This window comes from Mauremys reevesii, linkage group 3, assembly GCF_016161935.1.
Source record: "Mauremys reevesii isolate NIE-2019 linkage group 3, ASM1616193v1, whole genome shotgun sequence".
Classification (NCBI taxonomy): domain Eukaryota; kingdom Metazoa; phylum Chordata; order Testudines; family Geoemydidae; genus Mauremys; species Mauremys reevesii.
This window is the reverse complement of record NC_052625.1, coordinates 77364072-77377258: the sequence shown is the minus strand read 5'-3', so window position 1 is coordinate 77377258 and position 13187 is coordinate 77364072. Positions and strand designations below refer to the sequence as shown.

The 13187-nt window shown below is 46.3% G+C and overlaps 1 protein-coding gene across 3 annotated transcripts in view; it reads left to right on the top strand.

Annotated features, from left to right (window-relative positions):
- The first annotated feature begins 3187 nt into the window (after positions 1-3187).
- The window catches only part of MTR (5-methyltetrahydrofolate-homocysteine methyltransferase), an 85328-nt gene continuing 75328 nt past the window's right edge, over positions 3188-13187 (top strand). The window contains exons 1-2 of one of the 3 annotated variants that reach the window (XM_039531292.1): positions 3188-3351; positions 10911-11045. Coding sequence is in view for 1 of the 3 variants with exons in the window: in XM_039531289.1 (XP_039387223.1) it covers positions 11744-11780 (37 nt within the window). In the remaining 2 variants the exon portion in view is untranslated. Of the gene's footprint in view, positions 3352-10910; positions 11046-11655; positions 11781-11954; positions 12106-13187 lie in introns of those variants that run through there. The other 2 variants (XM_039531289.1, XM_039531291.1) reach the window with 2 other exon arrangements.

Genomic DNA, 13187 nt, shown 5'->3' with positions numbered 1-13187 from the left:
AGACAAAAGCAAACAAAACACCCTCACAATTTTTAAGCCAATATTTGTTTGACTCATTATTTTGGAATGCTTGGGGCTGACATGTCAGAACATTTCAGTATTTAATCCAGTTCTTCATGTCCTGTGTCAGAAGCTGCCTAGTAACATATTCTAATCAACAGAGGGTATTAGTAGGAACACACTAGCCATCAGTACATGTTTGATTATTTCTTTTCCTTAAATAGATTTTCCTCAGAAGTAGTTACATTTGCTTTTTTTAAACAAAATAGTCTCACTGCCACCTATGTTGTTATTCCTCTCAATAAGAATGTTTGTAAATTCAAAAGACAGAAATTCCAAGCAGAAAGGAAAATGGAAATCTAGCTGGTTTTAAGAAACATCTGTCCTGATTTTCAGTGGTGCTGAGCACTTATTGCTCTCATTAACTTCGTGGATGCTCAGCACTTCTGAAAATCAGGCAATTAGACCTAATTTAAAAAATGGGTTGTGACAAAGTCAGTCCGAACAGCTGCAGTAGGGTCTGGGAAAACAGGTATGTTAGCCCTAGAATGCTAAAGGCCCTTTTTCCTACAAGCTGGGAAGGGGTTACATCAGGTCAATTAGGGACACCTGAGTTCAATTAAGGTCTGCCTGAAACCTGTTAAAATCTCTCTCCTAGTGAAGAGGGAGACAAACTGCTGCAAAGCTGGAGGCCACAGGGAGATAGGCTTCTCCAGTGTAAGACACTGTGCTCCTCCCCATAGGGGAAAAACCCAGTTCCTGTTTAGGGAAAGAACTGACACCCCAGGGCCAGTGACAGGACAACACCTGCCCCAGTGGGGGAGCCAGGGAAAGGTATTCCCCTTTTGTTTTGGTGCATTATAGACTTTTTCCCTTTGTTTGGCAGAGGAGCACTCCTCAGGTTTGCCTCGAGGCCTACCAGGAAGGCTGAGAAACAAACCCCAAAGAGGGAGGACAGACATGCTCCAGAGTGGGGTGCTGATTTACCCCTGGCCCTGCCAGAGGAGGGAGTGCTAAGTCTAGCAAGGCAGAAGGGGTGCCTTGCCACACTGGAGTTCAGGCTTCTAACTTCTGTTAATTTCAAGGGGAGTTAGGCAGCTCAGTACCTTTGTGCATCTGGGCTTACATGTCCAATTTTATACCCCATACATACAGATTTGGGCACCTAAATGCAGTCTGAGTAGGAAGTATTTATCCTCCATGGAACAGTCAGTGGGCCAGAGAGTGAGTGTGAGAACAACTGTAGTCCAGTGGTTTGGGCACACAACAGGGAAGTAGAAGACCCTGGCTCCAGGTCCCCTGCTCTGCTCCAATAACCCTTTCAGTATTTATCCACAATAGACTGGCTTTACCGGGAGAGACTGAGACAGCCCTATGCCAGGATAGCTCAGTGGTTAGAGCAGGCTGGTGGGGAACCCCCCCACACCCCCCTTCAGAGCCTTACTCCCCTTCTGAAAGGGAAGGGGGAATTGAAGCTAGGTCTTCCACATCCAAGGCAAGTGCTCTAAACTCTGGCCTAAAAGTTTTATAAAGTGGATGCTGGCAGTGGCACTTCCTCCTCTGGCTGTTTTGTGTGGAGTGAGCAGGGGCGGCTCTAGGGATTTTGCCGCCCCAAGCACGGCAGGCAGGCTGCCTCCGGCGGTTTGCCTGTGGAGGGTCCCCTGGTCCCGCAGCTTTGGCGGACCTCCCGTGGGACCAGCGGACCCTCCGCCCCTCCGCAGGCATGCCTGCGGGAGGCCCACCGAAGCCGCAGGACCAGCGGACCCTCCGAAGGCAAACCGCCAAAGGCAGCCTGCCTGCTGCCCTCGCGGCGCCGGCAGAGCGCTCCCCCGTGGCTTGCTGCCCCAAGCACGCGCTTGGCGTGCTGGGGCCTGGAGCCGCCCCTGAGAGTGAGGTAGGCACCTAACTCATTCCCTCACAAAGACATTTAGGTGCCTAAGCTGCCTTACTCCAGGCAGCAAGTTCCTGTTTGTGGCTCACTAAGCTGACATAGGCACCTCCCATAGGCACGGATCTCAGAGAGAGAGAGGAGGGGCTTAGCACATGCCACTCTGTTGGCATCTCTCACTGGCTAATTTAGGTGGCTTCCCTCCTACCATGTTGGCTTTTGTGGTTTCTGTTATTAGGTGCCTCAGTCTTTCCCCATTCATTGTATAGGGAGCCTAACTCAGGCTTTGTGGATTGCAGTGTTGTTCATGTGATTTTGTAGGTGCCTAAAAGTTAGGCATTGTAACATTGGGGGTGTTGCAATGCTTAAGTCCCTTTGTAGATCCCACCCAATGTATTTATGCCAATGTCAGCCTTAGAACGGGAAATGTTAACATCTCAGTTCCATTCATGTCAGTTTAATATTTATTTCACTTCAAAAAAATCACTTTCACAACTATGAAGACTAACATTTTTAATTCTTAAATAAAACTGAAATTCTGCACACAGGGTCTATGCTGCGTACAAAGGGCAAACATAACAATCATTAACAGGGAAAGAATCCGTACTCAACAAAACTGTACAAATCACTGCTAACTTGTACAAAACAGCATGCCGAGATCTGTGGGTCAGAAATCAGATTAGTTTTTTGCTCTGGTCTCAGAATTGAAGCTGTATGTTTTTGAAAGCATTAATAGGGGTGCAGTCCTTCAACACTGATGAAATAAATAATCCCATTGTTCTTGCTTGAATAAAGACTACTCATGTGAATAAAAATAGTGGAAACTGAGCCCCATATGAATTAAGATTGATCACACAAGAGATGAAAGATTGGGCCCTAATTTTGTAATGGATATAATAGAAGTGGCCAATGCACAGGCTCAACAGCTAAAAGTTCACATTCTAATATATTTGGCTTGATTCCCTACTCTCTTACAGCAACATAAGAGAATTAGGAGTATGTACTATGCCTTTAAGAGCAGAGGATACATTAGAGGGAGCTAGACTGGGGCTAAAGACAACCATCTGGAAGCAGTCTAGCATCAGCTTCGCCAGATATACAACTAGGAGTGCATGGCTCTCCCCTCTCTTATGTAACTCTGTTTTAGTTCTAATAATGCCTTACTTCTTAGAGTCCAGCCTGTGCCTCCTTCTTATGAATACACAAGAGAACACAAAGAGGTGTACTGTAACTCAAAGGAGTTACTTTTGTTGTAAAGTAACGTGATTGGAAAACCAAACCAGAAAGTCTTAGGGCTTGTCTACACTTACTGGGGGATTGACAAGGGATTGGTCTAGTGAAGACCCACTAAATTGACCGCAGATGGCTCTCCTGTCGACTCATGTACTCCATTGGATTGAGAAGAGTAAGGGGAGTTGACAAGAGAGTGTCTCCCATTGACATTGCATAGTGTGGACCCCATGGTAAGTAGATTCACGTAACTCAAATTGCGTAGCTTAAATCGACTTTTCCCTGCAGTGTAGACAAGGCCTTAGTTCGCTTCAAAGACTGACTGGTTTAAACTTTTCCCTTTTTTAAAGCTAAGCTGTTTCAGGAAGAGGAAAAAGCTGAAACCAGGCCCAAACATATTTGAAATACTAGAATGCTAATTGATTTAAACGGTTTTAATCCTTTTGTAGCTAAAAATACTTATTTGGATTTAAAGTTTCATTTTGATGCAATTAGAAAGAGATTAGTTTTTCAATGTCAAAAAATTTCCAGTCTCCTGCAGAAACCAGGATGCTGTGCATGCTGAGAGATACCTGCACAAATGTTATAAAACTATATTATATGTAGAACTGATATTGGTTTAAATAAGAACGTTTCCTACTGGTGTTGTATTGGCCCTTCTTTCTAGCCTAGTTGACCTTCTGTCTTAATGATCATGTAAGAAATAATTTCTTTCAAAGTTTATAGAATGTTGCAGCTTTCTGGGTACTTATTGGTAGCCAGTAGGGAATATAACCACTTGTCATAGCACTAATTAGAGACTGCTGTTGAGTTTGATAGGCATTGGATCAGGCTCTTCCTGCTGACTTTGACAGGTATTATGTTGGGCCCGTAGCACAATTCTGCCTTTTGGTTGAGTAGCATGAAGGACATTTTGCATGCACATCTGGAGAAAGTGATGTCTGTGGGATCTGCATGTAGTCAGCTGGATGCAGAAGTGAAACAGAAGGCAGCCCAAACTGACCATTATTATTTGATGTTGCTGCTATTTCTAGAGCTCTGATGACTACCTCAGTGTCACTAGCTAGAGAATATTTTTTGCTTTATTGAATTATAATTTACATAGGCCCTTAACTTGTATACGCTCTTGAAGGTAGAGATAAATAAACAACAAAAAAACTATTTGTATAGTGCCTAGCACAATGGGGCTATAAGCCACGACTAGGATCCCTCAGTGTTATCACAGTGCAAATAATATTGCCCCTCTTGTGCTGAAATATTTCACAACATTTCACCTGTTTTACAAATTAAATACAAACGTCCACATCCCCAAATCTGAGATGGGTACGTGAGTGCTATTATAAAAAAGCTTTATGGTATTTTTGTACACTGTAGCAGTGGTCTCCAAACTTTTTTGATCGTGCAGCCCTATCAGTAAAAATTTTTTGAGCACGCACCCCCAATATATGTATATTTATTTATGTATAAATTATATACACGTACTACTGTACTAATATATTATATAATAAAATATACCCAAAAATAGAAATTAAAAAAGGATGAGATAAAGATGAAATAAATAATATTTTTTAAATATTGTTTATTTCATCTTTATAAGGTACAAAAAACCTTTTTGCGCTCTCAAAAATTATTATTAATATTTTTTAGTGAGAGCAATGTAATTGAATATGCTTCATTATTTCTGAAAATCCTGGTTTAATACTTTGTGATACAGCGATTAGAAGGTCTGGATTAGGTTTAGGGTGTGGGAAGGCGCTCAGGGTGGGGTGCGGGGTCTGGAAGGGAGTTAGGGTGTGAGAAGGGCGCTCAGGGTGGAGGTGCGGGAGGAGGCTCAGGGCTGGGGCAGGCAGGAGGTGCAGAGCACTTACCTGCTGCAGCTCCTGTTTGGTGCAGGGGGTGTGCAGGTGATCTGTGCAGCGCGGCACTGCCTCCATGGCCACGATTCTGGGAGCTGCCCGCCCCCACCGCCAGGCAGGACCACCCGGAACGCAGGGGCTTTCGGGGCTGCAGGGCCCTGGGCTAAGGGGGCTCTGGGGCCTTGGCCTGCAGTTCTAAAGCCCCTTTCGGAATGCGGCCCTGCGAGCACGGGCCGGAGGACTCAGGAGGAGCAGGGGCAGCCACACAGCCAGCGGCCAGAGAGAAGCGCCGCTTTTCCCTTCAAAGCCCTTTCCCCTTCAAAGCCCCATTTCTCTCCAGCTGGCTTTGAAGGGGAAAGCGCCGCTTCTTTCCTGCCACCGGCTGTACGGCTGCCCCTGCTTCTCCAGGGGCCGGAGAACTCAGGGCCGCATTCCGAAAGGGGCTTTAGAGCTGCAGGCCAGGGCCCCGGGGCCCCCTTAGCCCAGGGCCCTGCAGCCCCTAAAGCCCCTGATTTCCAGGTGGCCCTGTCTGGCCCGGAGGGGCGGGGGAGCTTCCTCGCTCCCTCCCTCCTCCGGCCGCCCCACTTTTTTTTTCCTCCGGCGATGCTCCTCCTGCCGCACCCCCCAATGGATCGTCTTGTGCACCACTTGGGGTTCACACACCCCACTTTGGAGACCACTGCACTATAGGTTTGTCTGTACATGTTAGACCTGGGTTCTCAAACTTCATAGCACAGTGACTCCCTTCTGACAACAAAAATTACTACACAGCCCCGGAGAGAACTGAAACCTAAGCTCATCCGAGCCCAGTCACTGCTGGTGGGGGGCCAAACTTGAGTGTGGGGTGGCCAAAGCCAAAGGTTTTCAGCCCCAGGCAGGGGGCCTGTAACCTGAGCCTTGTTGCCCAGGGCTGAAGCCAGGGCCGGCGCAACCCATTAGGCGACCTAGGCAGTTGCCCAGGGCGCTAACATTTTGGGGGGCAGCGACTGCGGTGGCCGGACCTTCCGCTGCCTCTGTCGGGGCGGCATTTCGGGGGCGGGACCTTCCGCTGCCTAGGGTGGCAAAAAGGCTGGCGGCGCTCCTGGCTGAAGCCCTTGGGCTTTGGCTTCGGCCCCAGTAAGTCTAAGCCAGCCCTGGCAACCTCATTAAAACATGGTTGCGACTCACTTTGGAGTCACAACCCACAGTGTGAGAACTGCTGCGTTAGACAAACCAGAGTGCCATTAATAAACAATTACCAAATATATAACATTACATTTCTTTTTGTATGTATTTAGGTTGCAAAGTCAAACTCTCTAAAGTAGAGGCCAGATTTATGGTTGCCTGTGCAACCTTTTATTCTGTTCCCTTGTGTGTCCCATCCGTGTACTGGATGAATGAGGACTCCTGTGGTAAAAATAGCATGTAATGATGCAATTAAAGACTGGGGCCAGAATGGGGGGAGCAGAATTAGGGTTTAATTTTCCCCCACCACAGAGTTCCCAATTGTTCCTCGTGCAGAGCTGATGCTGGTTTGAAAGCAACAGAAAGGCAATAATCTTTTAACACTCTAATGTAGCTAAATTTGAACTGAATTTCATGGGACCGAGAATAGGTATTTCTCTAGCTTGAGGCCATCCTCACTGCTGAATTTCAAAGATCTGCTGCGAACAATGGAGATGTTAGAAGTCTTAGCAGAAAAAGTTGCAATACTCCTTTATAATGGAAAGTATAAATATAAGGATAGTTACCAATTCCCTCTATAATATTCAGCAAAAATAAAGAAATCAAGGAATGGAACCCCAGATCCCCTAGTCTGTAACAAATCAACATTAATACAATTAAGAATCTTGTCTTGTGCTCAAATACAAATTCAATCTTAATGATAAATGTATATTTGAATTAATTGTAGCTGTAACAATATGACACCATATTGAGTATATGCACATACATAGGGCTCTCTCAATCTCTCCTGTTGAAGCTGTTCCACTGTGAATAAATAGTGAGAGAGTGAGGACCCTGTGTCTCCCAAATATTTGGGGTGCCCTAACCATTGGAGTACAGAGTCATTCTCACTCACTCTCTCTTTTTGTCCCGATCACTGTTCTACTTTGAACAAACACTTACATGTAGTGCAATGGCTAAGGCATCCATGTGGAATGTGGGGACCCAGTCCCTCTATTACAATCACCTTTTCATTATTTATCCACAATGAAACAATTTCCACAGGAGAGACTGAGGAAGCCCTACATCAGAATATCCCACAGCTCAGTGGTTAGAGTCCCCTGTTCAAATCCTTTCTTTGCCTCTGGCAGAAAAGGGGGTGGGGACTGAACCTGGGTGCGGGTCTCCCACAGCCTAGGCAAGTATTCTAATCATCAGGTTAAAAACGGCTCTTCCTGGATTTGGACTGGAATTTGATCTTGTAGGTGACCTCTCAGGCCACCTACCAGATCAGGCCTTGCATGTGACTTAGGTGGATAAATTGAATGCCAATCTTCCCCTGGTTTGTGAATATGGGACTTAGGGCGATAGGTGTCCAGACGCCCACAGTGAGGCATGTTGTAATAATTGGGCCTACAAATTTACTTTAATTGTGAACTCAGCTGTCAAAAGTAGGTGAAAGTTCATAAAATGTCACAATAACCTATAATGTTGGTGGGAAAATGTACAAAAGGGAATCAATAGGCTTCTTTGAATTAGTACAAACAAAGAGGCCTACTGACATAACTCAAAAACTGTGTTAAGATCATACTTTGTAAACAAGAAAATGTGGGACTGGAAATTAATGAACCGAAATTGGTGTGTCAGATATTAGGCCTAATTGGAGGACAAAATAAAAAGGAGATGGGCTGTTCCACCCACCACTCCTTTTGTGGGTCCTTAAAGACAGAGATTTTGGGGGTGAAATTGGTTACTGGAGCAAGCTTCACTATCATGCCTGCCACCCCTATCATTTCCTGGGACCCTGGACCTTCTTCATCCTAATCTTGAGAGATGTCCTGACTGGACTGCGCCAGAGAGAGGGAGCCAGATGACATGGCCACCTCCACCAGCTCCAGCTAAATCCTGAATACCACCTGGGATGTGAGACTGTCTGTCTCCCTTTCTCTCTCGTGTCCTTTTTCTTATTACTACCATATTTCTTCACTTGCCTAACTCTCCACCCTTCTGTTTAATAAGAGTCTGGCTTACAGGGCCGGCTCCAGCTTTTCTGCCACCCCAAGTGGGGAAAAAAAAAAAAGAGTGGCGGCACTTCGGCAGCAGCTCAATCGCACCGCTTCTTCTGTGGCAGTTTGGCGGCGGGTCTTCCCTCTCTTCCTCTTTGGCGGCAGCTCAAAGAGGAAGAATGGAAATGAGAGACCCACCGCTGAATTCCCACCGAAGACCCAGACGTGCCACCCTGATACCGGACGGAGTGTTGCTCCTTTGAATTGGCTGCTCCAAGCACCTGCTTCCTACGCTGGTGCCTGGAGTGGGCCCTGCTGGCTTAGCATATTTTGTAACATGGCTGAAAGCCTGTGACCAGAAAAAGGCAACTAAATGTGATGCCTTAAACAGCCCAATATTTATATGAGTTTACCAGGTCTTGGAGTGGCTGATCAGACTGCGTGCTGGTCCTGTGTTTTTCCAGCCAGCAATGAGGCTAAAATTGAGAATCAACACTAGAGACAGAAGTTGCATTTTCTTTCATTGCTGTTCTTTCCTCTCCCCTCTTGTGTGTGTCTTGCTTTGTCTTCTTAGGAAATGGGATATGACTTTAACGACAACAGCAGTAACAACAGCTACAGCCCAGCTCAACAAATTTCTCTTTTCCCCAAAAGGACAATTATTACCATCTTTGATACCATCTAAAAGACAGTCAAAAAGGGGTCTTTTCCATCTATAAACTCTCTCCAGCTAAAGGGAGAGGACACAAGGGATGCTGTTAAAAATAAAATCTTACTTAATTCCTTACATTTCAAATGTTTAACTGTTTTTCCTTCCTTTCTGTATCTTCAATAAAAGGTTTAAAGGATTTTTAATGGTATGTTTGCCATGACACTAAGCAGGCTGAGGTCACTTTATACTCAACCCTGAACCTTGTTTAAAACTGTTTAATGTTGGACGATGACTGGGTTATACTAACACCTTTGGCTCATCTAAATCACTACAACAGAATACAGTGCACAAGGTCAGAGGCAGAAACTTAAGTGCTTACAGGGTTCAGTGAGAGTTCTGTGGATCACAGTGCCTAAATCTGAGGTTTAGGTGCCTAAGTACCTTTGTGGATTGGGGCCTGAGCAACTTCCATGCAAAACTGATAGCAATAGCAAAGCGGACTGCCCTCATGGAGTCTTTGGCACTTCTCCTTTATTTTGGTAAAATCTCTGCATAGGGTAGTGTGCGTTGTTTTTAGTTTTTGCTCCCTACTGTTATGGTTTTACAGTTGATTTCTTTCAGGGGTTTTATGTTTTATGTTGGTTGGGGTTTTTGGGGGTAGATGGAGGTGTCAGTTTTTGGAACATCTTACCAGCAGGTGTGATAAATTCTCCAAAGTGATGAGGTCTTTACTTCAAGATGGGATGTCTTTTTAAAAGGTGTGTTCTAGTTCAATCACCAGTTATAAAGCTTACTGTAGGAATTGCTGAGTGAAATGCTACGGCCTTTGTTTATGCATGAGGTCAGACTATAGATAAATATAATGGTTCCTTCTAGCATTAATCTATTTATCTGATATTATGTATTTTGTGATATCTTCTGATTCTTCTCTTTGTGACATACTGTAGCTTTCTCCACCATAGCAGCTTTCACCATGTCAGGGCATCATGTCACTGGGTAACTTTCATCTGTCTGAAGCATGATATTTCATTTAGCTGCAAGTTCTAAGGATACACATTCAGGTTCATAATTCACTATACTCTTGAAATCAGCTCCTTGACAATAACTAAGGTATGTAACTAAACTGTAATTTTTTGTCAACCACATCTTAAAATCTTTATTATATTAGACCAGAATGTTTGTGTATGTGTATGATACTTTAAAGTATCTGTACAAGATTCCATTCACAGACAAAACTTTAACTTCTCATGTTATTAATTTTAAATGGGCTAATGCATGTAATACTCCACTTAAGTTACATCATAGAAATATTTGCAAATATTAGTATTAATATAGTTCCCCCCTTTCATACATGGAAAGAGTTCATTCTATCTGACAATATATCTCATTCCTGCTCTCTTCCACTACATTTATAAGGGGAGAACAGATTCTTCATCTGGTTTAATGTAAGCTTTATAAATACTTATATGAGGTAATGACCACATTAGTCTCTATTCTTTTTAACAACCATGTCAATTTTATATTGCTATTTCTCCAGTTATGTTTAAATTTCTTACTTGCATATACCAGCATAATTAATTTGTTGTCAAATTGTATTTCTTCACTGTGAATAATCCCTTTTCTTGAATCATGAAGTTGAATTTGTGATACTTATTAGCAGCATTAGTGACTGAAATAATCATGTATCAGAGGGGTAGCCGTGTTAGTCTGGATCTGTAAAAGCAGCAAAGAATTCTGTGGCACCTTATAGCCTAACAGACGTTTTGGAGCATGAGCTTTCGTGGGTGAATACCCACTTCGTTGGATGCAATAACCATGAGTTATCTGGGCTTCTAAGTCTTGTTTGTCCTACAGAGGGTTTGTAACCAGCACTTTGGCTAATTACAAATATTTAAATACCTTAAACCAAAAGCTGGTGGTAAACTTTTGGCTTATTGCGAATGTCTGCACCTTTTCTAGCTATGTCAGCACACTGGTATATTATGGAACCAGGGTTTGTGCTAGCTTCCTGGAGGCCACCCAGATCAGACGGACCTCTCCCAGGGACACCGGTAATGCCAGACTAGCTCTATCTTGTCAAAGGTGGATCAGCCAGTTCAACTGAGACTCTTTTTTTTCCTTTCACTCTACTGCAGCCTCTCCAAAAGGGTGGAAACAACCAATGCAAGGAGGGAGGCACTGGGAAGAACACAAACACCCCTGATTCTGGGCATCCCTAAGCCTCTGACTGCCAGCTCCTGGGACTGGCCCAACAAGAGATGGATTGTTAGGTAATTACGCTGTTCTGTTCATTCCCTCTGAAGCGTCTGGCACTGGCCACTGTCGGAAGACAGGATGATGGGCCACTGGTTTGACCCAGCATGGTCGCTCTTATGTTCTTGTGCTGGCCCCCAACCCCACAGGGTGCATGCAGGGATCTGGAACTGGGTCTGTCACAAGGGGAATGAAGTCACGGTAGGTTCTGGTCAGGGGCGGCTCTAGATATTTCGCTACCCCAAGCACGGCAGCATGCCACAGGGGCGCTCTGCCGGTCCTGCGGCTCCAGTAGACCTCCCATAGGCGTGCCTGCGGAGGGTCCACCGGAGCCCTGCCTGCCGCCCTCTCGGCGACCGGCAGAGCGCCCCCCGCAGCATGCTACCCCTTGGCGTGCTGGGGCCTGGAGCCTCCCCTGGTTCTGGTTTTCAGAGGTGGGCCCCTGCCTAGGCCCAGGCCCAGGCCCAGGCCCAGGCCCTGCTGCTCTGAGCCCACGGCAGCTGCCGGCTCAGCCCTCACAGAGCCGCCCTTCCTGCCGCATAGCAGCAACCACCCCCGCGAGCGCCGCCGGGCCCTGCTGCGGCTGCGTCACGTGCGCGGGGAGCGGCCCAGGTGGAGGCGCGGACCCAGGCGCGCTACCCCGGCCCGCCCCGGCCCCGCCCCGCCCCGCCGCTGCCGGAGGAGGAGGAGGAGCGGGCGGCCCTGCAGCTGCGCCATGTCGCCCGCCGGCTACAAGTTCCCCGAGCGGCCGGGTAACTAAGGGGCCGGGTGTTGCGTGTCCCGGTGCTGGGTCCCCTGGGCCGGCGCGTGGGGCTCGGGGCGGCCTTGTCCTCAGCTCTGCGGGGAGCCGAGCCCCGGGGCCGCCGCGGCGGGGGCTGCCGGGGGCTCTGAGTGTCGCTCTCTGCCAAGACACTGGGGGGCGGGGGGGAGCTGCTGCTGCTGCAATCCTCGTGCAACCGGGGAGCGGCGCCTCTGTTGTCCGCCTAGCGAGCTTGCCTGGGCCGCGTGTGCTCCAGGGCTCAGATTAGCAACTTGCTGCTCTGTGTTGCCTGGGGAGGCGCCTCCTCGAAAACAGAGGTGCGCTGGCCCGTCTTACGGTTCAATGTATGCTTGTTGCACCCGCTGATGAGCGTGCGTAACATTTTTAACGAGCACATGAATTTCCGAAACCTGCCTTTGACTCCTCAGCCTGCCTGTACCTGGTAGTGTCTCGTGCCCCCGGGTTAAACAAACTTTTTAAGTGATGCAAGTCGCCCTGCTGGTTAACTAATATGCTACTGAGCGGAAACTGGAATTGCCCAGTAGTTGACCTCAAATGCCCATTACCAATTTAAATATAGATTAGAGTGCGCTGTTTCCCTGCCGCGGCTCTGGGGCTGGAGGATCTGTCTCCCCCCGCCACCTCGCTGTAATAGACTCGTGGCTATACCAAACAAATGGCTTGGATCCCTAGGGCTTCGTTATAACAAGAGTGTATTTTTGTGCATGCATTTTGCATGCAGGTAAAGTGGAATTTTCAGCCTGAAATGGTCATACAAAAATGCTAGGGGGCTGCAGATTACCCCTAAAATCATGAAGGGGACTGAAGAAACACCTCACTGTTTTAAAAGTTTCATAACTTCTAAACCCATCCATTATTTGGGGGTGAGGAGGAGAGGAATGATAATGTGACATTTGAACTTTAAGGGCTGGAAGTACTAAGCAGATTTTTTTTCATCATGTTGATGAATATGTGAATCTAGTATTGATTGAAATAAAAATAGTACTACTAGTAGAGTCAAATCACCCAATAGCAGCACAGCATTCCCATATAATTTGCTTGTTTTGGTTTTCTCTCTCAGCTCAGTTGCTAAGACCAAGAAGGTTATTTCCTGTTTATGTTTGAAGAAGCTTTTTGCAGGTGTCTGTCATAGTGTATATTGCTTTTTGGTCATTGACTGTCCAAAAGCATGTGCTGTTGGTTGGTTGGTTTGTTTGTTTATTTTAAGGAACAGATTGTTTTATTCACCAGTCTTCAAGGCCTGGTACTGCAGTGAGATGCATGTGTGTGGACATACGCAAAGATCTGTTGAAGTTGGCATGGAAGGACCCTTCCTATAGGTCATTGCAGGATGAGGGTCCAAATAGACAGTTGCAATTGATGAGATGGCTAGAGACAC